Here is a 23,268-nt window from a genome sequence, read left to right on the forward strand (position 1 = left end):
CCTCCACTTACATTCCAGTGTCCACAGTTTCACGTGACCACCTCAGCATCAAGGGAGTCTGCCAGAGATTGTGAACTTGACTTTGCATACAGTTTAGAGGAGTCAAACATCTTTTAAAACCTATTATGGTGCTTCAAAATCTGTGATTTAAAAAGTGGTTCACACTATCTCTGAACCTCAGCTTTCTGATTCTCACTCCTCAAAGAAAAACTGAAATCTGAACATTCTGCTAATAATCTGGTTTGAAGCCACAACTTGTTGAAAGGCCAGAGAATCAAATGAGATAATGTATTATGAAAATATTTTGCAAACTAAAGTTTTGCTTCATAGGAAGGCATATTTCTAGTGTGAAGATTTTCTTTGTGACCTATGCATGGATTATGAATCTTGGTTTCCACTTGCATCTTGTGTGTGTGTGTGTGTGTGTGTGTATGTATGTGTGTGTAAATAAAAAATAAAATAAAAGTAACACAAAGGGAAAAACACAAGTAAACTCATGCCAGAAACACACAGAAAATATTTTATTAGTTTCCATATTGAGAAATAATGATGAACTTATTTCAGTAGAAATCCATGACTCTCCTCAAAGAGCCCACCCTGGCATTCATGGCCCCCCAGTCGTGGTAGCGCCTGTAGTCCCCCGGCCTCAGCAGGTACTGCCGCCCCCGGTAGTTGGGCATCTCATAGAGGACCCAGGAGCCCTCCAGCACGTTGAGGGAGTAAATTTCATTGGAGTGGAAGCGGTCCTGGAGAGAGGGGCAGTCCTCAGTGAACTCCATCATCTGGCCTCTGTAATCTTCCCTCTCGTAGAGTCTGATCCTGTGGGAGCCAGCCTGGCTCATCCGGAAATGGAAAGAGAAGAAAAGCAAACCATGAAATGATTCCAACACATTTGTGCAGTCCAATTTGAACTATATGGTGAAAGTTAATTCAAATTTTCAAATTTTGTATACTTCCCATTTTGGGGGTTGTTCATTTGTTTATTCTCTACTTGAAAAATTTTTAATTGGGGTTACATTGGTTAATAAAATTACATAGGTTTCAGATGCATCATTTTATAATACGTCATCTGTACACGACACCGTGCATTCACCACCTCAAGTCAACTCCCCATTTTCAAAGGTGGAGAGTCAGCACTGTTTCAATATCATAAAATGTGACTTAAGGAATTGAAAGAAATCTCACCCTGTAACATATTCAAATATTTCCCAGGTCACCACATCAGAGAAACCCAAATCTTTTAAGAGCTTATGGCTATTTTTACTGCTTTCAAGCACAAGTGTTTGAACAGTAAAGTCAGTTTATGAAATGAATGACCTCACATTTAGTTTAAAATACAAAAATCTTGGAAAGGTCACCAAGGGCTTAGATAATGTTGAAAGCAGCATTAAATTGTCTACGGCCATACCACCCTGAACATGCCCGATCTCGTCTGAAAGCAGCATTAAATACCTTAGCTCCCTTAGACAGTAATTGATCCTCATTTAAGAATTTATGAATAGAATGAAGAAAAATGGGAAAGAAAAATCAGTTTTCCCAAAGACTAATTTTCAAACAGTTTACTATTTTTAAAAAGTAATAAAACACATGGAGCACATGTATAAAATCTCTGTGTTGCTTACCATTGTGAGAAACTCCTTGCATTTCTTTTGGGTGGGGAAAACAAAAATGCAAGTGGGAGCAAAAAACGGAAAGTCTTTTGAAAATGACCCTTGTAGAAGTTTCATTTTCCACTCCTGTATGCTCAGTAATTCCTATATATTCTAGCACTTACTCTTCTATTAGATATAAGTGGTTTTTCTACAACTCCATATTAATGGTGCCAGGACAGGACCTTTATCTTATACATGCCCAGGGCAACCAACACATTCTCTTTTTTTCTTTTTCTTTTTTTTCAGAGACAGAGAGAGAGTCAGAGAGAGGGATAGACAGGGACGGAGAGATGAGAAGCATCAATCATTAGTTTTTCCTTGCGACACCTTAATTGTTCATTGATTGCTTTCTCATATGTGCCTTGACCGCGGGCCTTCAGCAGACCGAGTAACCCCTTGCTCGAGCCAGCGACCTTGGGCCCAAGCTGGTGAGCTTTTGCTCAAACCAGATGAGCCTGCGCTCAAGCTGGCAACCCCAGGGTCTCGAACCTGGGTCTTCCGCATCCCAGTCCAACGCTCTATCCACTGCGCCACCGCCTGGTCGGGCAGCCAACACATTCTTGCTCAATAAATATTTGCTGATTAATTGGTACCTGGGTAACAGGCAAATCGATATTGCACGAATCTATCATAGATTATTTTTTGTCCAAACTCTCAGTTATTCTGAATGATCACTACTCCAAACGTTTAACCTTTGCCTTGAAACTATCCCTGTGCGCATACGGCCCATTCCAGATACGGTGCGGGACTCACGTGGGGGATGAGGCGGCAGGAGCGGACCGAGTCGCTGAGGCCCATCCACTGCTGGTAGTCGGGGTAGTCCCCGCGCCGCAGGAAGTACTGGCAGCCCGAGTAGTTGGGCTGCTCGTACAGCATCCAGCAGCCGCTGTCCACGCGCACCGAGTTGCAGCGGCTGAAGTAGGGCTGCAGGTTGGAGTGGTCGCTGCTGCACTCGTAGTGGCGGCCCTGGAAGCCGCGGTCCTCGTAGAAGGTGATCTGCAAGGGAGACAACGAGAGGCTCAGAGGCCTGGGCCCCGCCCGCGTCTGCCGGGGCCCCCGCGGGCCGGGGCGCTGGGCTCACCTTCCCCATGGCCGGTGACAGGACGGGCGGGCGAGTTCAGTGGCGGGCGGGCCGCGCGCGGGTCTATATAGCAGGCCGGCTGCTGCGTTGGCAGGAACCACACAAAAGGGGCCCTGGGATGAGGAGGGGATTTTCGTGTTCTCTTTTTTCTCTTTGCTGTCATAGAACACGAGGCTTTGGTCCCATTCTCTCTGGAGTATTCGGGTTGCTATCTCTGGTTGATGCTATTGAGACTGTTTTAAAAAAAAGTCGTTTGGGACATTGTGTGTTTAATAATAGAAGCAGAGCTTCAGCCATTTCATACATAGTGTACACTGTTATTTGTATAGGTTGAGGGGAAAACAAAAAAGTATAAATGGGGGAGCAAAATAGGCAGGATCTCAATATGGTAAACATAAAAAAATCTGTGAGAGTGATCGTATTGCTTATGTGCCATAACATTGAATACTCACTGTTACAAGGAAGAAAATGACCTTACTTGAATGTTGAAATGTTCAAATTAGCTCTTTAAGAGAACTTCCCCATTAAAAGGGTGTAAGAAAATGGAATGTTTACCAGGGAAGTTCACAGAATTTCAAACGTTCAGTATGGTAAATCAAACAAGCAAACACAAAGCCACAAGAACACAGCAAGCACCAATCTTCAGTATTTAGTCTGGTTCTGATTTTGTTGCTTAGAAGTAGATTGAGGCTTACACGTTTGATTTTGGCTAGCTATGATTCAAAGTGGAGACTAAATGGCTCTAAAATGCTTAATCTCAGCCCTGGCTGGGTTGTTCAGTGGATAGAGCATCAACTTTCTACCCCTCATCAGGGCACATATGAGAAGCAATCAATGAGCGCACAACTAAATGGAACAACTAAATGAAACTATGAGTTGATGATTCTTTTTCTCTCTCTTTCCCTCCCTCTCTCTTTCATCAATGGAAGACTTTTATTTAAAAAAAAAAAAGCTTAATCTCAGAAAAACTGAAAGAGAAATTTTAAGTTTTAGAAATAAGAAAAAATAATATATTTAAAACAAACAAAAACATAACTTCTTAGGTTATCATAAAACAAAACCAAATTATTAAGAAATGCTTTTTGGGAGGATGTAGATACACCTTTGTTCTTTGGAGAACAAGAGGACACAAAGCTTTTGACTCAGGCAATTAACTACGTAAAGACAAAGAGGAGCTCTGGCTGGAAGGGTGCAGGAGAGGGAGGAGTGAGCATCTGGAAGCTGGGGCTCCAGGAAGACTTAGAGTATTTACTGGCCTGGAAGTGAATGGTCTGATGGACTGGAAAGAGCGCTGGAGTGGAGGAGGGACTAGGCCTTTAGCCTCTTTCATGCTCAAAGAATTATTCATAATCCGATGTTATCTCTTGGAAATACTTTGTCTTGACCTTGGAAATACTTTGTCATAAATCTTTGGAAGTCAAGATTCATGAATTAAACACTAAACATGGGCAGTATGATGTGTTCAGTTCTTGTTATTTACTATGTAAAGGCGTGTGTTTCCAAAATTACTTATGTTTACATAGTGAAAAAAAAATAAGCAACCAGAATCTAAACAATAAAAACCATCATTTTAATTAAAAAATTTTAATAGAATAATTTTAAAAAATCATTATTTTGTTCAGAGCTGTTGTTTCTGTAGGAAGAGTGCTGATGAATGAAAACAGTAAAATATGAGAGTGAACCAAATGCAGAGTCCCCGAGAGTTGAGAGAAGAACATGGTGGGAGAGTCCGTGCGGACTGCCAGCTCCACTGACAGGTGGTGACAACTGAGATTTAGAATACGTCTGGGGGACTGAAACAAGGGCCTTTGACTTGGTTTTTACATTACTAGGAAGAGAGAAAGCTTTATTTCAGCCTGGGGGAAGAAACAGAGAAAAATGCTTACACTTCTCCTAGAACTAAAAAATGAATGGCTTGGGCAAGATATGACTTGATTTCAATGCTCTATAGAAAATTCTGGGAGTGACAGTGTGAGTTTAGACCTAAGTCTCAAGTTGTACTGAGGGTGCTAAGTGAACATAAGTTAAGACCTGAGAATCCTTACACCTGTAGCACAGAAGCAGAACTCTGTAAAAGTTGCCAAGAATGGTAGATGGAGACTGTTTGGAGGGAAAACAAGAAAAAAGGAACAGGAACGCATTGTCCTGGAAATAACCCAGATGGTTTCAAACAAAAGGGAAGGAAAAAGAGACTAGTTCAGGTTAGGGTTTTGCTATATGCAGAGTCAGTGGTTTGTATGGCTGGAATAAATGTCCGTCTGTAATATGAAGTCTATAAGAAATAACGCTTTCTTATGCATCCCCGTCCGACGCTCTATCCACTGCACCACCGCCTGGTCACGCTTTCTTATTTCCTGTAACTCAAAATATTCTGTGACTATTCCACTGGGAATCTCATTCCCCTGGGATGGAGGGAAAATGTAACATTAGTCCTTGTTGGGTTTCCTCTCCTCACTCCCCCAGGCTTCATGGTTGGGCTCTGTGGGCTTAATGTGAAACCAGGGAATTTTATGGACTTAGACTGTTAGAGGATCCGTTGAGGACTATGGTGAGTTTCATTGTTGGTGGCTCTCTCCAGTTTTCACACTAGCATAGTAGTGAGAACTGGCAACCTTGAGGATCTGGATCTGTGTTATTTGGTTGGCACAGTGTTCAGATTTTTTTTAAATAATATTTTAGAGTAGTGGTGAACTCTCCACGGTTCACCACACTCCCCATCGCTCCATGTCTTATAGGGGGTTGTGTCACTTATTTACATCATCTCCCTGACCCTGAAGGCATTGAGTGGTAACCTCAAACACAAATTTTCTAACTCTACTCAGTTTCTATCAGTTTTTACCAAACGAAAAAAAAAAAACAAAAAAAAAACTATACATCAAAATTCTCAAGCATTCTTTCTTGGTCTGAACCATACTTGTGTATGTTGGGATTAAAATGTTTTTCTTTATATAAAATGATATATAAATAAATGGTGCTTAGTTTTACATTTTTGTTGTTTTGTTTTTAATTTTAAGTGTTCTTGGCATAATTAAAAGTGATGATCTTCTGTTGGTCCCTATTTAAAGAAAATTGGTCTGGAAAATCTAGAATATTGGGAATCATTTGATTTAAAAAAATAGGATAAATATAGTGACTATTTTAATAGGGGATTTGTTTATTATAATGCCTCAAAATCCTATCCTAGGGTTATTTCAGAAATGATTCCTCCATCAAACTCCCCACATCAGGGCCAGCATAGCAGTTAAGAACATTAAAAAAAAAAACAACCTGAGCTACAATCTCATCCTTGCCTTTTCTGTGGGACCCTGGGTATGTTATTATTTATTTATTTATTTATTTATTTTAGAGAAAGAAGAGAGAGGGAAAGAGAGAAACATCAATTTGTTGTTCTACTTATCTATGTGTTCATTGGTTGATCCTAGTAGGTGTGCTGATGGAAGATCAAACCCACAACCTTGGTGTACTGGAATGATGCTCTAGCCAACTGAACTAGCCAGCTAGGGCTGGGCATATTATTTAATTTAACTTAATCTCAGCTTTTTCTTCACAGGTATTGTAAATAATAAGCTTAATTTGTCTAGTATTAAGCTACTTGGATCAAGCTAATTTTCTTCACCTACGTGGTAATTCTTCTTATATATAAGCCAAGTCATTATGCTGTACATTTAAAACTTTTACAGTGCTATAGGTCAGTTGTATCTCGATAAAACTGTAAAACATATAATGTTCTTCATTAAATACACTTTTTTTTAAAATTTTTTTTTTTTTTTTTTTGCATTTTTCTGAAGCTGGAAACAGGGAGAGACAGTCAGACAGACTCCCGCATGCGCCCGACTGGGATCCACCCGGCACGCCCACCATGGGGCGACGCTCTGCCCGCCGTGTTGTGACCAGAGCCACTCTAGTGCCTGAGGCAGAGGCCACAAGAGCCATCCCCAGCGCCTGGGCCATCTTTGCTCCAATGGAGCCTTGGCTGTGGGAGGGGAAGAGAGAGACAGAGAGGAAGGCGCGGCGGAGGGGTGGAGAAGCAAATGGGCGCTTCTCCTGTGTGCCCTGGCGGGAATCGAACCCGGGTCCTCCGCACGCTAGGCCGATGCTCTACCGCTGAGCCAACCGGCGCTCTACCGCTGAGCCAACTGGCCAGGGCTAAATACACTTTTACTATAAAACTGACATCTCTTCTTTGTCACATGACGTTTCATTTTCACTGAAGTAGTATTGCTCAAGCGTCTTCATCCTTGTCTACCTCCACTACCATCAACTCTCCTCCATCTTTGTTAGTCTCAGAATCCTTTACTAAAGCCACAAGCTGACTGTAAAAAGGCATCTGGAAGCTGGTTTCTCACATTTCTATTTTGGAATTCTAAAGGTGAAAAAGGCCATTTCATGTTGGGTTGCAAGCTCATTGTAATTTTGCATGAGAGAAAGAGAGAAAATAAGTGATTTACAAAATGTTCAGATTATTAGAATTTCTCTTCCTTAGAAAATTTATATGTGAGTCCCAAGCACTTTTCAAACAAGAACCAGGGAGCTTTTGTAGCTCTGGGTCATTGTTAAACTGTCTCCCAAAGCATGAGAAGGACATTGGAGAATTCATTTTTCTTGTACCCTCAGACCAGGGGACTAACTAGACAAAGGAGTAAAGAGGCAGAAAGGTAGGAGACGGAGAGGGGTGATGGAAGGAGGGATGAGAATAAAGGAAGACAGCTACAGGAAGAAGTGTAGAGAATTGGTGGCCAGCTTCTTTCTGGCCTCCAGTTCCCCAGTTCCTCAGCCAAAGAGACAAAGGCAGACGTGGCTGCTTCTGTGCAACCCTTTGCTTGTTGTGATAAGGGCAGGTTTTTTTCTATTCACAGGAAACTATTCTCATTGGAGATATTTTCCCAAAGCAAGAAAAAAAACTGTCACAAAAAAGTCAAGTGTGTAAGGAAATGTTAAGTGTGTATGTCCTACCAAGAAAACACTTGTCCCTCCCCAAATGTTAAGGAATAAAAAGAAACACACCTCATGAGAAAGAAGTAAATAACTATTACTCTATTTATATCCCTTAGTGGTTTGTTACAGGATGACTTTAAAGTACTAAGTAAAAGTACTTGATAAACAAAAGTGATTGCATATGTATTATTTAGTACTTGACTCTAAAAAGTGATTACTTATTATTTAGTGTTAACATTTTAGTATTATTTTTGTATAGGACTCTGTGACGGTAGTCTTAATGCCTTTTATTTGTTTGTTTTGGTTGTTTATTCTTCCCCGGTGCTACATTTGGCAGATCTCTGGCAGGTGCTCAATAAATGGTGCACATATTAACTCAGAGAAGTTATGATCTCTAATGGCTAATAACTGGGCAGAATCTGTTAAAAATAAAACAATATCTTGTGCTATGACCAGGCAATCTCACTTCTAGGTGTCTGTCCTCCAATAATTATGACATGTGTAGATAAAGCTATATGTACAGTATTCTTTGCAGCCTTGTTTGTAAAAGCAACATTTGAAAAGCCCCATCACCAACAGATAAATGGGAAATAATCTAGGGGCCCTCTGAATGATGGGATACAATGTCACTGTTTAAGAGGAAAAGGTACTACTAGATCTGTATTCATATTATATCACATGTTAACCTGACCAAGCGGTGGCACAATGGATAGAGCATTGGCCTGGGATGCTGAGGACCCAGGTTCAAAACCCCGAGATCGCCAGCTTGAACGTGGGCTCATCTGGCTTGAGCATGAGCTAACCAATTTGAGCATGGGGTCATCAGCTTGAATGTGGGATCATAAACATGACCCCATGGTCATTGGCTTGAGCCCAGGGTTACTGGCTTGAGCAAGGGGTCACTGGTCTAGCTGGAGCCCCCTGGTCAAGGCACATATGAGAAAACAATGAACTAAAGGGCCATGGCTATGAGTTGATGCTTCTCATCTCTCCTTTCTGGTCTGTCTGTCCCTGTCTGTATGTCCCTCTCTCTCACACACACAAGAAGAGAAAACAAGTTGCAGACTAATATATACAACATAATTTCATTTGTGTGTATGCGGAGGGGAAAGCATGTGTTTTATGAGATATCTACAATATAAGGGAAAACTTTGAGAAGAGTGTCCAAGTGTAAAAAAGGTTAACAATGAAGAAGAGGTCGGAAGGACTCCACTTCTTGACATATAGAATTTGTAAAGTACTAAGATTATGAAAGGTTTTTACCTTGGAGGAAAAATGTCAAATTAAAAATAAATTAATTCTCCAAGGATTAAAATATTTTTAAAATTTTTTATTAATAAGCAAGACTTTGCTGGTGGGCAAGCAGATTTTACTTCAATCAAAAGGTTCCAGAAATTATGGCCTTTTCCAATGTGCTTTAAATTTGAGACTGCTTTATTGTAGTAAAATAATTTTTACGTTTATGGCTACACTATATCATGCAAATCTATTTGAAATATTAATATGTATCTCATTAATTCATTTGTATCAGCTGCCTGGCATGTGGAGCGGGCAGTCTTTGCCTTTTGCGCAGGGCTTGGCCCAGCGGTGGTACTGGCCAGGAGGTGCACCCCCTCAGCAGCTGTTTTAGAATAGGAAGTGGGTACAAAAGTTTGACAATGGCCAACGACAACCCTGGCATTAGTTACAGAATACTGCGCTTACAAGTGAACAAAACTGCAATTCCTCATCTAGTATAATCGGGCTTCTTGCCAAGCGGGCTTTTCTTCACCATTCATTTGTGTCCCTCTGTGGCAGGGGTCTCAAACTCGCGGCCTGCAGACTAATCCACGAAGTTCAAAATATTTTGGATAAAATTAAGTAAGCCTAGGGGCCTACTTGTATTTTTCATTTCTCTAGCATCCTAGCTAGATATTAGCTTAGTTAACAGCAGTTGTGATGCAAACTACAGTTTCTGGTCGTTTTGTGACACTGAGTAAACTGCATGTACGATTGTGCTTGTTGTACTGATTTTTTTTTTGTTTTCAACTGCAGTGAGAAAAGTGTTGCGTAACAGTTGCCTTTTGTAGACCTAGTGCGGCCCGCCGAACGGCTGTGATCTTGCTCTGCGGCCCACATGCTGAGTTGAGTTTGAGACCCCTGTTCTATGGCCTCCAGTCACCTCCTCTTGGGTCCAAAGGAGTGTTGTTCCTCAAAGCTCAGTCTGAATGCCTCCATTCTGACTACTCACCCTCCTCCATTCCTTACATTCTCAGACAGGCTACTACTGTCTTGCTCCACCCCACTGCCGCATCTGTTCAAGACTTATCCTACCTTGAAACCCTTCTGGGACAGCCCTCTTCCTACTTATTCACTCCTCAGAGGATTCTAGGACTTCTTCCTTCACCAGGGAGCATCTACCAGTGAATGAATTGGCACACAATGAAAGAAAAACAGAAGCCAGCAATTGCCAACAATACAGACTAAATATTTTATTAGGTCCCAAACTGAGAAAATGGTAGTGTGAACCTATTTTAGTATAAATCCACCACCCTTCGCAGAGAGCCGGCCTTTGCATCCAAGGCCCCCCAGTCGTGGTAGCGCCTGTACTCTTGGGGCCTCAGCAGGTACTGCCGCCCCCGGTAGTTGGGCATCTCATAGAGGACCCAGCAGCCCTCCAGCACGTGGAGGGAGCGGACCTCACTCAGGTGGAAGCGGTCCTGGACGCAGGAGCAGTCCTCACTCAGCTCCATCATGAGGCCTTTGTGGTCCTCCCGCTCATACAGCCGCAGCTTGTGGGAGCCGGTCTGCTCGGTGCACCGGCAGGAGGAGCAAAGGAAGCAACCAAACAACAGATGAGCTGGATGGGTTGGGGCCTGGCATTGTCTGTGAATGCTGGGTATGCAACTGTGTCCTACTTACATTTAACACATTTGCATGTTTGTTTTCTATTTTCTTATCTAGAAGACGTAATTTTTAAGTGATTCAAAATCTGGGTTAGAATCCATTGAGAGCTCAAATATCTTGTTTTCCTAACTCTCCATTACCTAAATCCTTGAATCCTAGGTGTTAGAACAATATTTGGGGAAACAAAGTATTTGGACTAGTATTCTTTTAATATCAGTATTATTTCCCAAATTTATATACATATAAATTTACCACTAAAGTAGGATTTAAAAAATCACATACATGTTTCTGTGAAAATTGGTTTAGTCACTTGAAATCATAATTCAACTGATTTTCCAAATTTAAGAGCAATTACTTTTTTTGTGGTTAGACATTATCTTTGAATAGCTTACTTTTTCCTTTTCACTAGTCTACAGTGGAATCTATTTCATTCATTACCTTTACTATAAGTAGAAATTAGTTTGTTAAATCTACTTGCCTTCTTCTCTCCAACCAATTTCCCATCTGCAAGTTTTCTTTTATATCCCACTCTATGTTATTACATTCTTTACAGACAACTTTTGATTGACCTATTGGTAGCAAAAGTTAAAAACCAAGTGGCCTCTTTCCCTAAGTGAATTCTTCCCTATATTCTGAGCTGTTTTTCTGTAGGTATCTTATCTGAGCATAGGCAAGTATCTAAAGCCCATTTAATCCTTGGGCGCTTTTAAAGGACAATCTCCTTTATCCTAACCCTCTCGCTAATACTGTGACCAGCCAGCGTGATCACCATCAAGCCGAACTCACTTGGGGAATGAGACAGCAGGAGCGGACGGAGTCGCTGAAGCCCATCCACTGCTGGTAGTCGGGGTAGTCCCCGCGCCGCAGGAAGTACTGGTGGCCCTGGTAGTTGGGGCGCTCATACAGCATCCAGCAGCCGCTGTCCACGCGGATGGAGTTGCAGCGGCTGAAGTAGGGCTGCAGGTTGGGGCAGTCGCTGCTGCACTCGTAGCAGCGGCCCTGGAAGCCGCGGTCCTCGTAGAAGGTGATCTGCAAAGAAAGAATAATTCTAAATTAAATCATTTGCTCCCAGTAGATCTTGTATAGAAGCTTTTAAAAAAATGTTTATCTATCTGGTGTTCGGCTCACCTTCCCCATGGCTGGTTGACTCGGATGAAGCCAGATCAGTGGGCCGGCCGCTTGCGCGTGGGTCTATATAGCAGCCCGGCTGCTGCGTTGGCAGGAACCACACAAAAGAGGCCCGGGGTGAGGGGGTGGATTTCATGGATCCCTTTTACGCTGCATCCAGTGGAAATGCCTGTGGAGTCTGCCCTCATTCTCTGGTACATTCTAACGCTGTCCTGTGCGCAGCCTGAATGAGTCCCCACAGTTGCCTGTCTTTGGATTCTTATCGTTTTCTACATCAGCCTGAACTTTTGACCTGAAATTCATGTGTCTGCACATATGATTCAGTTAGGCCGCATGTATTTTCTGGGGGAAATCTATGCCTTTAGAGAACGAAGTGCCTCACAATCCGAGAGGCCCTGTCCTGAAGCGGACTCGTCCCGATGCTGATTTTCCTTGATGACAGACTGCTCCCACTTAAAATTCCTTTACCTCCGCACTTTGCCCGTCTGGTATAGGATACAAATCTGGGTTCTGATCTTTGCTAGTTTTGACAGACCCGACGCTAAAGCGGAGCTACTATGTTCCCCTTTGATGTACTTTATGTAACTAGAAATCAGCGACTTTCAGTCATTTTTTTTTTAAGAATCACTGTTATAATAACTTTAATTTATCTTGCATTTTACTGAAGTCTATGAACGATTTCAAAAAAAGCACCACCTTACCCCAACATGTTTCCCTGACAATTGTTAAAGTAGATGATGGATATGTATGTCAACACCTTGAGCACTGGCATCTTGCAAAGATTTCAGACCAAACAGCCAGATGCCAAAGAGCTTGGCAACTTTTCTGTCTTGCTTTTAATACAATGGTGTATCTACTCTGATGGTGGACCTGTACAGCCAAATTACCACAATGCACTTTGCAAAATCAGTGGTGATTAGCAAATTAGTTAGCTTTGGCACGGCTCTGTGCTTGCTTGTCCATGGCGACCTGGAAGCAAGTTCTGATGCTGGCCACAGAGCATTGGGAAGGAGAGGTCTCACACTCTGAGAAATAGAGTCAGGTGTCCTTTTGCAGAATTGTGTCAGCCGATCAGCACATGTGACAGGTGACATATTCCTTGATATGTCTTCTCAAAACATTTTCTATTTCTATTGGAACCTTCCTTTGTTTATAAGTTAGTTATTACCATCTGTGGAACCAGTTGTACTCGATTCAGCTAACAAGAATGCCAGATGTTTGGGCTGATGATGTAATAGTTGACAAATATCTTGTGAAGTTGACAAAAGAAGTTTTCTTGGTTCTTACTTGGATGACCAGTAGAGGTTTCTTGGCAAATTTCCTCTTCTCTCCAGCAACCATGCCTGGATTCTTTTCCTTCACGATGCTGAACACTTGATTCAATAGCTCCTCATACGTGTGTTCTCCTTCTGAGGCTGCCCCAGCGGGGCCTGTCTGGTTATTGAATGAGCTACCATCATTTTTTATGCTCTCTTCATCTTCTAAAGCTTTGTCATTTTCTAGAATTTCATCTTCATCTGAGAACTTGACAGTCTTCTTTTTTATTGTCAAGCATAATGTCTAGGTCATCTTCTAGTTCAAATGGTTCTTGACCATCACTTTCATTCTTATGATCCTTTATATCTTCCTCAGCCTCATCATTATCAAATATCATTTTTGGTATTTTTCTTCTTTTTCTTTTGATTAGAGAAATTCAAGTCATCTACATCGTCAGAAGCATTGGCTTGCTTATCTATCTCCCTACTAGATACGAAGAGGCTATGCCTTGTAATCAACTTGAGATAGGAACCAAGGGAAAGGCTTTTATAGCCATTGGGTGCAAGACTGAGAAGTTTATTGCTTTATGGATTGCTTCTCCTTTCCAGGGTAGGAGAGACAGCAAAGCTTTATGGACTGAGGCTGTCTATTTAGTAACCTTGTAACCTCTCAAAGCATGAGTTATTTCATAGTACTTATCTCATGGTATATGGTACATTGGATGAGAAAGAAATAAAGGGAAAAAAAGAGAAAGAAAGAAAGAAAGAAAGACCTCTGACATTCAGAAGCCAGTCTGGCACTCACTGCTAGGCTATGTTATTCCTCTATTAGACGTAAACAATCTCACAGAATATCAACTGCAGGCAAGATTGCTCCGAGATCATGATGAAATGAGGCAAAATAAGACCACGTCACAATTTTGTCTAAGCACAGTCAAAAACAAAGTCAGTATGCCCCCTACAAAATACCAAACACACTATCTGTCAGCGAACCTAACTAACTGCTACTACTCTATCAATTGCAGCTTTATTCTTGTTCTATGCCATGAGTAAATTGATTGAGATATCATAAAATTAGCCCTGCTTTTTGACAACAGCCAATCTAGAATGAACCCCTGATTTTCTAGACCCTTCCCCAAATTACCCAACCAAAATAGAAATCCTATAATATGCTCCTTCCAACACCCTCTTATGGAGACAGTTCATGTTTCCCCACAGTGTGTGTTTGCCCTCGAACTAAAAGGCAATAAACCCGCTTATTTCCTGACAAGGGTTCCTGGTGGTCTTTGGTGAAAGGATATTGACATGAATAAATGAGATTATGTGTGTGTATCATATGTTTGGCACCTACTTGGCCCAAATGAGCACTGAATAAATATTTTATATATGTGGCATTGTTAAGAATGACTTCAACCTATTTATATCTCTCAGAGATGTTCAATCCTCTCAAAGATGGTTGAAAAAATCTCTCTGTTATGAAGCCATTTTGTGGTTAAAAAACAGTAGATTTGGAAAGGACTTTAGAAATCACCTATTGGTTTTCTAATGTTCATAAGAATCACCTGTGTTCATTAAAGTACAAATTACCAGGCCCTATGCTTCTGGAGGTTTCTGCACTACTAGATCTACAAAAAGACTCCAAAATCTGTATTTTTTTTAACCAGCACCAGATTGTTCTTGGACCAAATGTTAAAAAACATTACTTTGGTTTTAAGTTCATTTTTCTTAAATGAGGAAAACATATGTTTTAGATGGCTAAAACACATCCCCATGTAAGATATTATTAGCAATTATACAAAAATCCCTCTTAATCATATAGGCAGAAACACTGTCTGTTTGTTCTGTAGTTTCATATGCACATAGAAGAAGAACCAAAGCATTTTAAATAACAGAGCTAATAGACAGGAAAAGAGATAATGGAGAAAATGCATATTGCTAAACTTTAGTCTTGTCTCAGAATGGCATAGTCTTGACATTTCTCTCATCTCTTTTCAAATCTTTGTCCTTCTCTTCCCCAGCCCCTACCTCCCTCTCTTCCACACTCTCCCAGGCTTCCTTCAACTGCAGCTGCCTTTATTCCAGTTTAATCATATCTCAGTTGGACGTTCAGTAGCCTCTTGACTCTGTCCAGTCTTGCCTTTCTGCAGACTGAACTCCGCTAAGGTACCAGGGTGACCAGAATCAAAATGCATCAAGTCATACTGCAGCTACGTACTGAATATTTGTACCCCCCCCCCGATTCATATGTTGAAACCTTAATCCTCAATGTAATCTTGAAACCCTAATTCTCAATGTAATGTTGAATCTCTAGCCCTCAAAAGAGATAAGGCCTTTGTGAGGTAACTAGGTCACTAGGGTGGAGTTCTCAAGAGGGATCAGTGTCCTTATAAAAAGTGACATGAGAGAGCTTCCTTCCTCTCTCTCTGTTTGCCAGATGAGGATACAAAAAAGGAGACATCAGCAAACCAGGAAGTGGGCTGTTGGGCAAATGAATTTGTAAAATTTGTATTTTTTAAGTTTGCTCACTTTTAGTGTTAAAAATGGCACTGGGAAGCTCCAGGTATATGATCTGTGAAATTGCAAATTACCTTCCTGCTTGGGAAGGGCCATTGTCTCGCTAATGTTTGCTGGAGGAGAAGTTTTTGTGCCAGAAAGTATTGAAAAGAGAAGGGAAAAAGCCATGTTTTTGCAAAGTTTGTGCAGAGAGAAGGGGGAAAATATGCAGATGGGGAACAGAGGAGAGGGGTTTTTGTGAGTTCCACTGAGACTGGTGAGGCCTTTGATTCTAGGAAAACTGGAGAAGATTCTCCTGGTTGTAGAACCAGAGAATGTGTCAGTAGTTTTGGGAGCCCTGTGTGTTTGCTCATTGGCCGGTGTGAGTCTTGAATAAAGGAATGGCCCACCATTTTTTGGCTCCACTGTTTCTTTACCATATGCCTGAATCCAATGGGAACCTGCATGTGCATGACCATGAAGGCGGCAAGTACTGGCCATACATGGGCTCTCACTGGGCACTGGGTCTGCTGATGCCCTGACCTTGGGCTTCCCAACCTTCAGAACTGTGAGAAATAAACGCTTGCTATTTAAGCCATCCAGTCTATGGTATTTTTGTGATAGCAGACAGAAATAAGCCAGCTTCTCATCTGCTTGAAATACTTCACTGATTCCCTTGCCTCCAGAACCAACTACTAGCGCCTTAGCATGGCACACCAGCCCTGACATTCTCTGTCTGTCCCTGACTTTCTGTCTGATCACACTGAACCACTTGTAGTTCCCAAATGCACAAAGTTATTTTCCACTTCTCTTGTTTTTGAATGTATTAATCCTTTGCCTTGAGACACCAGTTTCATATTTTTACCCAGAGAAATTTAACCCTTTTCTCAAAGCTCAGCTCAAGTGCCAATTCTTCTGTACAGATTTTCTTGAACCTTTCTTTCTCTTGCAGGCTGAATTTAATATGCCTATTTGGTTCTCAAGTACCTTGTTCCATACCACTTTCATGATAATTATTATTTATCTAATTTTTTTTTTATATCAGTGCCTTGAAATGAATGAGGAGAGCCCCATAAGGGCAGCAACTACTCTATCTTTAGTTTTATGTTCTCACTAGGTAGCAAAATGGACTGGTATATTCAAGTTATTCAATATGTGTTTGGGGGATATAAATGTTACTCCCTTGTCTGAAGTTTGTTGTAATAATCCACGGGACCTATTTCAGATACTCAGCCCACACTGGCGTATACTCTCATATCAAAGTTCAGCTTTGGCAACTTTCAATGTGTAGGATGACAGAAGTACATTGTATTTGATTTTTTTTTTTGTTTGTATTTTTCTGAAGCTGGAAACGGGGAGGCAGTCAGACAGACTCCCGCATGCGCCCAACCGGGATCCACCGGGCACGCCCACCAGGGGGCGATGCTCTGCCGGTTTGGGGCATCACTCTGTTGTGACCAGAGCCAGTCTAGCGCCTGAGGCAGAGGCCATGGAGCCATCCCCAGCGCCTGGGCCAACTTTGCTCCAATGGAGCCTTGGCTGCGGGAGGGGAAGAGAGGGCAGAGAGGAAGGAGAGGGGGAGGGGTGGAGAAGCAGATGGGCACTTCTCCTGTGTGCCCTGGCCGGGAATTGAACCCGGGACTCCTGCACGCCAGGCCAACACTCTACCACTGAGCCAACCAGCCAGGGCCTGTATTTGACTATTAATGGACCTTTATAACTGGGGAGATAACTAAACAAAAGAGCAAAAACAGGAATGATGTGTTGTCCCCCAGACCCTTTGTTCCTCATTAGTTCTAACTGTTATGTTTTCTGAGACATCAAATGAATGTTGCAACAGCAGCAGTCAATTCCAGAGTTTTGCCCATGTTGGAAGTTCAGCCAGCAGTTGACCTGACCACCCATATTCCCGCTTCCTAGTAACTCATAGAACATTTACATCATATATGTACTTGGTTAAACGAGAACAGATATTTGAGTGACAGCCATGTAGACCAAACTATGCCAAAGAGCCTGAGTAAAGGACTGAAGGCCACCATCATAGAAGTAGCCTTGGGTTCCTTTTCTCTGTTTGTCTTAGTTCAAAGTGAATTTTGTGTTAAAAACATTACATTTCTTTTTGTTTAAGCAACAGGTGATTATGATCGTCACTTTTGCTTTGACAAACCCACAAAGAAGAAAACTGGAACTCCTGAAGTGTTGAGGAGAACAATCAGACACGAACCGACGTCAGGACCTAACCCCATGGCAGCCGATGGAGAGGAACCCATAAGGAGGAGGACCATTTGAGGGTGAAACTCAACTCAACAGTTCTTGGCACTTGTTTATGGAATAGCCACTTCTTTGGTTTCTTTGCTTGGCGGGCCTTTTATAAAGATAGTCCAAAACCATTGTAGATTCAAGGGGGGGAAAGAGGAAAGAAAGGGGAAAAAATATTTAAATCTGAACTTTGTGCTACAAATTAGGATGTGCAGGAAACACGGCTGTGAGTTGGGTATGTAGTTTGACAGTAGAGTTATCTCAAATTGTTGGTTCATCTTAGTGGGGAAAAGGTTAGTGGGATCCTGTGGGCTGTCCTTTCTTCCATTCCACTCTTTTTGACTGCCTTCTCCTCAGACCCTTTCACTTCTTTGAGATCCCAATGTTTACTAAAGTTTTCTAAAGAGAGAACAGGGAGAGAAGGAGAAAGGGTAGAATTAGGAGTTAGTTTGGGCATAATGTCTTCCCCTGGTCACTCCCTACAGTTAAATTTTCTTTATGTTGGATTAGAAGGACTATACCTTTCTCTGCTGGTGCCCTGGTGATGGAAACAACTGATTTTCAAGAAAAAAAAACTTGATCAATAAGATCCAAGGACTCTAATATTATGAGATTCCAATACAGGTGTTTCAGGATAATTTCCATATCTGAAACCTATGCTATAACTATTTGATAAATAATGTAAAATTCAGCACTCCAAGAAACTTTGGGTTTCTAATCCATGTTTGATATATTATTATTGGCAAACAGAAGACTGCCCAGGAAGCAGGCATTAGTGTTGGAAGTTTCTGTTTGTTTGTTTGTTTGTTTGTTTTAGGGTTGAGAGTTTAACATTTGAAGAACTGAGATTTAGGAACAATGAATGCCAAATAATTCAAGAATCTGACTATTTTCCAAGGAAGAAAACTTTATAAGTAGCCAAACTGTGTGTTCCAGTGTCTCTGGAACAGTCTTGATTCATGCCTCTTGTCCCAATATGATCCTTAATAGTACACTTTGAGGGCATAGAATGGATAAAAACTCTATAACAGCCATGCAGATAGAGCTAAGAACAGAGAAAAGAAGAGCAAGGAAGAGAAAGAAGATCAGATCACCCAATAGCAGTTTGAAGCTTGCAGACTGGCTAGAGCCAGTCTGTACTGTAATGACCTAAACTTGCATCTCTCCCCTAGGACCTCTATAATAAAGCTGCACACATTCATGCTTTATGCGAGAGATGGTTCATGACTTAAAGGAACTATGTTTTCCATCTGGGTCAGTGTGACATGTGGAAGGCGTGAGGGAGACACATGAGGGAGACACATGAGGGAAGGCAAGATGATCCGCCCAATGACAAGGTAGGAGTTCAGAAGGGATGGTGCCTGGGAAAAGCACAGACCATTCATTCTCTCTCTAGCATTACAAGAGACATTGAAAGAAAGGCAGGACTCGATTAGTGCCAGAAACAAGCTAAAATACTTTATTAGATTCTAAAGAAGAAAAGTAGAGAAAGTGAATTCTTCAGTAAAAATCCATGACACGTCTAAAAGAGCCAACTTTGGCGTTCATAGCACCCCAGTCAAGATATCGCCTGTACTCCCCCGGCCTCAGCAGGTACTGCCGTCCCCGGTAGCTGGGCATCTCATAAAGAACCCAGCAGCCCTCCAGCACATTGAGGGAGTGGATTTCATTGAGGTGGAAGCGGTCCTGAAGGGAGAGGCAGTCGTCTGTGATCTCTGACATTTGTCCTCTGAAGTCATCTCTCTCGTAGATCCTCATTCTATAAGTGCCAGAGTGCTGGGGCGGCAGACAGAAGAGGAAAAGGAAATGAACACAAAGAAAGGGAAATGAAAGTTTTCCCTGGCCACACCCTCCCAGAAGTCCTGAGTTCAAGTTTGCTTTCACAACAGCCACACTGCAGAGTTCGAGAGTCTTCCTGGCACCCTACCTCCCATCACCCACTGGAAGGGAGTCTAATAATTTATGAGTAAAGCAAGAAACAGAACTCAGCAACCCTTCAAATGCTTCCCACCAGCCTCTGGTCTTGGGAATTAAGATTTGGTTACAATAAAATGGATTTAGTTCTTGCTATTAGAGAAATTTCTTCTCAACGGTAAAAAATGACAGTCGCTAAAAAGCACAGTCTCATTTGATAAATTACTCTTGTTAAAAAAAGAGTCAACATTTAGCTATTTTCTGTAAAACTGATGTTTTAGTGATCATGTACACAGTGAAACATAGGATTATGAAGCTCTTGTAAAGAATTAGGAAGACACATTTTCATAATTTCAGTTTCAGTTCAGATTTTCACCTATTTGACTCTTTGGCTTCCTTTTTGGCCTCCTACCCTCAATTTAGCCATTTCCCTTGGCTCCAAGAATCATTTTCATTCAACTCTGTTTGGAGGACACTCTATTCCCTGCCTTCCGCACTCCATTCTTCGAAGAACTCTGCAGTCACTCTTTAGGAAATTCTGAATCTCAAACTAAAGTTTTGGATTTGGCTTTTCCATTAATTTATAACCCGTAAGTGAAGTGTAAGATTCTGACCATGAAATTAGTACAGAAACTACAAGACAGGGGCCTCTTTTCTCCAGAAAAAATAATCAAATAGAAAAGCCAGCCAAAGCAAGCAAAAGACATTTTTATCAATTATAAAGAGCCAGAGTGTACTTCTAAATTTTGCTATATTGAATTTCTGCCTTGATAATGCTTGGAATCACCACTTTAAGAAATTGTATCTTGAACAGATATGGTAACTTCAGTCTCCTCTACGTTCTGCTTTTTCTTAGTCTTCAGTCTTTTAATTTTAGATTGCATTTAAAAGTTAAAATCTGAGAGCATGTGGTTTAAAAAGAGAAACAGATTTCCTGAAGAATGACTTCTCATCTGAGATCCCCTTCCAGAATGAACTGCAGGCTCTAGGCTCCCTTCTTGCTTTCTGCTCCTAAATTGGAACAATTCGATTGAAGAGGGTTCTTTTTCAGTGTTTTTTTATTTCCAAAGAAACGGAAGACAAAGACAGAGCCATACGCACTTGGGGGATGAGGCGGCAGGAGCGGACCGAGTCGCTGAGGCCCATCCACTGCTGGTAGTCGGGGTAGTCCCCGCGCCGCAGGAAGTACTGGTGGCCCTGGTAGTTGGGCCGCTCATACAGCATCCAGCAGCCGCTGTCCACGCGGATGGAGTTGCAGCGGCTGAAGTAAGGCTGCAGATTGGGGCAGTCGCTGCTGCACTCGTAGCAGTGTCCCTGGAAGCCCCGGTCCTCGTAGAAGGTGATCTGGAAAATGGAAGACGTGGGAACATGAAGCTGTTTGCCCCGCTGAGGATGCTGAGCTAGAGCCAAGGTGAAGCTCAGGTAGCCAGCACTTACCTTTCCCATTTTGGGGAGAGTGAGCAGGCGGTGTTCGCTCAGAGTCGTGTGGGACCAGGGGGACCTCCGCTCTCTCTATATAGCAGCCCTGACTGCTGCGTCCGCAGGAAATCACACAAAAGGGGCCCATTTCGGTGAGTAGGGGATTTGCAAGCTCCCCGCTCCCCCCTCCTCCCCCCTGGCCGTTGGGGCGCTGAATGGTTTACTCTCATTCTTTCTGGTAGGTTCGCGTTGCTCTAATTCACTAAAACTGTTGTTGCCACCAAAATGAAAAGAGCAAAAAGGATGAAATGAGCAAAAAGGATGAGCGAAATTCTATCCTTGTGCTTTTATTTTAGAGCCTTCTCTGCTTAATTGACCCCTCAAAAGTAACTAAACTAAGCAATGCATTCTGCTCAGGGACTGGGGGGTTTTTTGGGGGGAGAGAGTTTAAAAAACAGAATTAAAAATTTAAGGAATCTAAGGAAGAGGGAATCAAGTGAAGTAATCCTTGAAAGTGCTTTGAAAAGCATCAAGCTTAGTTCAAAGTCAAGCCTGTACCATTATCATTGTTATTTGAGGCTTATCTTGAGTAAAACTGACACTTGACCGGAAATTCATAGGCTCCTGAAGGCCAGGAATTCTTTCTTGTTCCTTCCTGCCACTGGGCCCAACAGCAGAGGCCTGGCACACAGCGGGCACTCGGTACATAGCTCTGACCTACAAGAAAGCAGAGAGCTGTGGGCTTTCTCCCCTCACACGTCATCCTGGGAGCATGGATTTTTTTCTTCTGCTGGTGGCTGCTCAGAGCCTTGCCTGCTGGTTGGTGTCCCTGTCCTTTTTCAAACATCCTATGATCATTTTTCCTCTTCACCATTATAAATTCTTACTCACTTGATAAAGATGATTTGAACTAGTGGAAAGAGTAACGTAGACACCCTCAAAGTACCATACTGCCTACTTTCTCAGAATTTTGAGATGCTGGACAGCACCCTGGCCAGCTGATGGAGCCACTTGAGAGGATGGATGTCACAATGTGGTATGGAGACCCCCTTAAGTCCTCAAGACACCTTCAAGGGGCTTGTAAGGTAGAAAGAATTTTCAAAACAATATCAAGATATGAGTTGCCTTTTTCACTCTTACCCTTTTACAAGTGTATTGTAAAGTCATTCCCAGAAGCTATATGATATATAAGAAATTTGTAAAAATCTAAAACAATGTCAGTCTTTTCATTAATTGTTTTTGCTTTAGAAAATATAGTTATTATCCATATATCTTATTTATGTTAGCATGTAATAGGTTTACTGTCCAAGACCCTTCCTATAAAGAAGGAAGTCGCCTGACCTGTGGTGGCGCAGAGGATAAAGCGTTGACCTGGAATGCTGAGGTTGCCGGTTCAAAACCCTGGGCTTGCCTAGTCAAGGCACATATGGGAATTGAAGCTTCCTGCTCCTCCTCCCTTCTCTCTCTCTCTCTCTCTCTCTTTCTCAATCTCTCTCTCTCTCCTCTAAAATGAATAAATAAATAAAAATAATAAAAAAATAAAGAAGGAAACCAAGAGTGAGTAGAGTCCAATAAAGGTCCCTCTATTGGAGTAGAAGCAACACAGTATCCAGCAGATACTTAGGCCCCGGTATGATTCTCCACATGGACTGATAGAGAATAAGGGGTGGTTACAGGCTGGCTCTGGTCTACTTCTTAGTCCATGCCATGTGACATGGCAGAATTCATCACAACCTCTTTCAAAACTATTGACAACACTAAAGGAGCCCTGAGGCAATCTATTATATTAAGACATATCCAGGATCAAGTAAAATAACCTAGAAATAAAAGAGGTTGGTTAGAGAGTTAGCCTGGATTTTAAAGTCATGGGGAAGTCTGGGCCTTGAATTAGAGGCCTACAATCAAGCCCATTCAATTGTATAGTTAGCTGCTAATGTTAGGGCATCAGGGATCTGGGCTGGGTCAGGCGGGGAAGTGAGTGGTATCTTTGGGGTCTGCACCATCACTTGGGGGAGGAACAAATGCTTGCAAATGACACTACCCATGACCACCTACCCTACCTGTCCATGACGTTGTTTTCACAGTGTTTCCTCTAAAGTATTTTTCTTCACAAAACTAACAAACACCATGAAATTGTCAAATAGGCACTACCTATGGAGAACATATTCAGGGGCAATAGCTACACATATACACACACTTCTGTAGTTTCTCTTACTGCTTTTGTAATCTTTGGAAAGTCACTGAA

General features: G+C 42.0%; 3 protein-coding genes and 1 pseudogene across 4 annotated transcripts; all 4 read right to left on the bottom strand.

Annotated features, from left to right (window-relative positions):
* Positions 1-494: 494 nt before the first annotated feature.
* On the bottom strand, positions 495-2,819 carry LOC136378373 (gamma-crystallin D). Its single transcript, XM_066345216.1, has 3 exons — positions 2,734-2,819; positions 2,406-2,648; positions 495-833 (listed from the first exon to the last, which is right to left on the bottom strand). The coding sequence occupies exons 1-3, from the start codon at positions 2,740-2,742 to the stop codon at positions 561-563; spliced, it is 525 nt and encodes a 174-aa protein (XP_066201313.1). The 5' UTR covers positions 2,743-2,819; the 3' UTR covers positions 495-560.
* Positions 2,820-10,114: 7,295 nt separating this feature from the next.
* On the bottom strand, positions 10,115-11,759 carry LOC136378767 (gamma-crystallin C). Of its 2 annotated transcripts, none has more exons than XM_066345954.1 (3): positions 11,683-11,759; positions 11,341-11,583; positions 10,115-10,454 (listed from the first exon to the last, which is right to left on the bottom strand). In XM_066345954.1, the coding sequence occupies exons 1-3, from the start codon at positions 11,689-11,691 to the stop codon at positions 10,182-10,184; spliced, it is 525 nt and encodes a 174-aa protein (XP_066202051.1). In that variant the 5' UTR covers positions 11,692-11,759; the 3' UTR covers positions 10,115-10,181. The 2 variants fall into 2 exon arrangements, with proteins under 2 accessions (XP_066202051.1, XP_066202050.1); XM_066345953.1 differs by having other exon boundaries at positions 10,115-10,457.
* An 847-nt stretch (positions 11,760-12,606) lies between these two features.
* LOC136379032 (eukaryotic translation initiation factor 2 subunit 2 pseudogene) lies at positions 12,607-15,910 on the bottom strand (annotated as a pseudogene).
* Positions 15,911-19,126: 3,216 nt separating this feature from the next.
* On the bottom strand, positions 19,127-21,123 carry LOC136378766 (gamma-crystallin B). Its single transcript, XM_066345952.1, has 3 exons — positions 21,042-21,123; positions 20,706-20,948; positions 19,127-19,466 (listed from the first exon to the last, which is right to left on the bottom strand). Exons 1-3 carry the CDS (start codon positions 21,048-21,050, stop codon positions 19,191-19,193), a joined length of 528 nt encoding a protein of 175 aa, XP_066202049.1. The 5' UTR covers positions 21,051-21,123; the 3' UTR covers positions 19,127-19,190.
* Between the last annotated feature and the right edge of the window lie 2,145 nt (positions 21,124-23,268).

The sequence above is a fragment of the Saccopteryx leptura genome, chromosome 7 (genome assembly GCF_036850995.1).
Source record: "Saccopteryx leptura isolate mSacLep1 chromosome 7, mSacLep1_pri_phased_curated, whole genome shotgun sequence".
NCBI lineage: Eukaryota > Metazoa > Chordata > Mammalia > Chiroptera > Emballonuridae > Saccopteryx > Saccopteryx leptura.

Excerpts from the sequence above, each read along its gene's own strand:
- LOC136378373 (XM_066345216.1), bottom strand. Across the intron at positions 834-2,405 it reads CCTGCCGCCTCATCCCCCAC|GCTGGCTCCCACAGGATCAG; the intron begins GTGAGTCCCGCA and ends CGGATGAGCCAG.
- LOC136378767 (XM_066345953.1), bottom strand. Across the intron at positions 10,458-11,340 it reads CCTGCTGTCTCATTCCCCAA|CAGACCGGCTCCCACAAGCT; the intron begins GTGAGTTCGGCT and ends CGGTGCACCGAG.
- LOC136378766 (XM_066345952.1), bottom strand. Across the intron at positions 19,467-20,705 it reads CCTGCCGCCTCATCCCCCAA|CACTCTGGCACTTATAGAAT; the intron begins GTGCGTATGGCT and ends CTGCCGCCCCAG.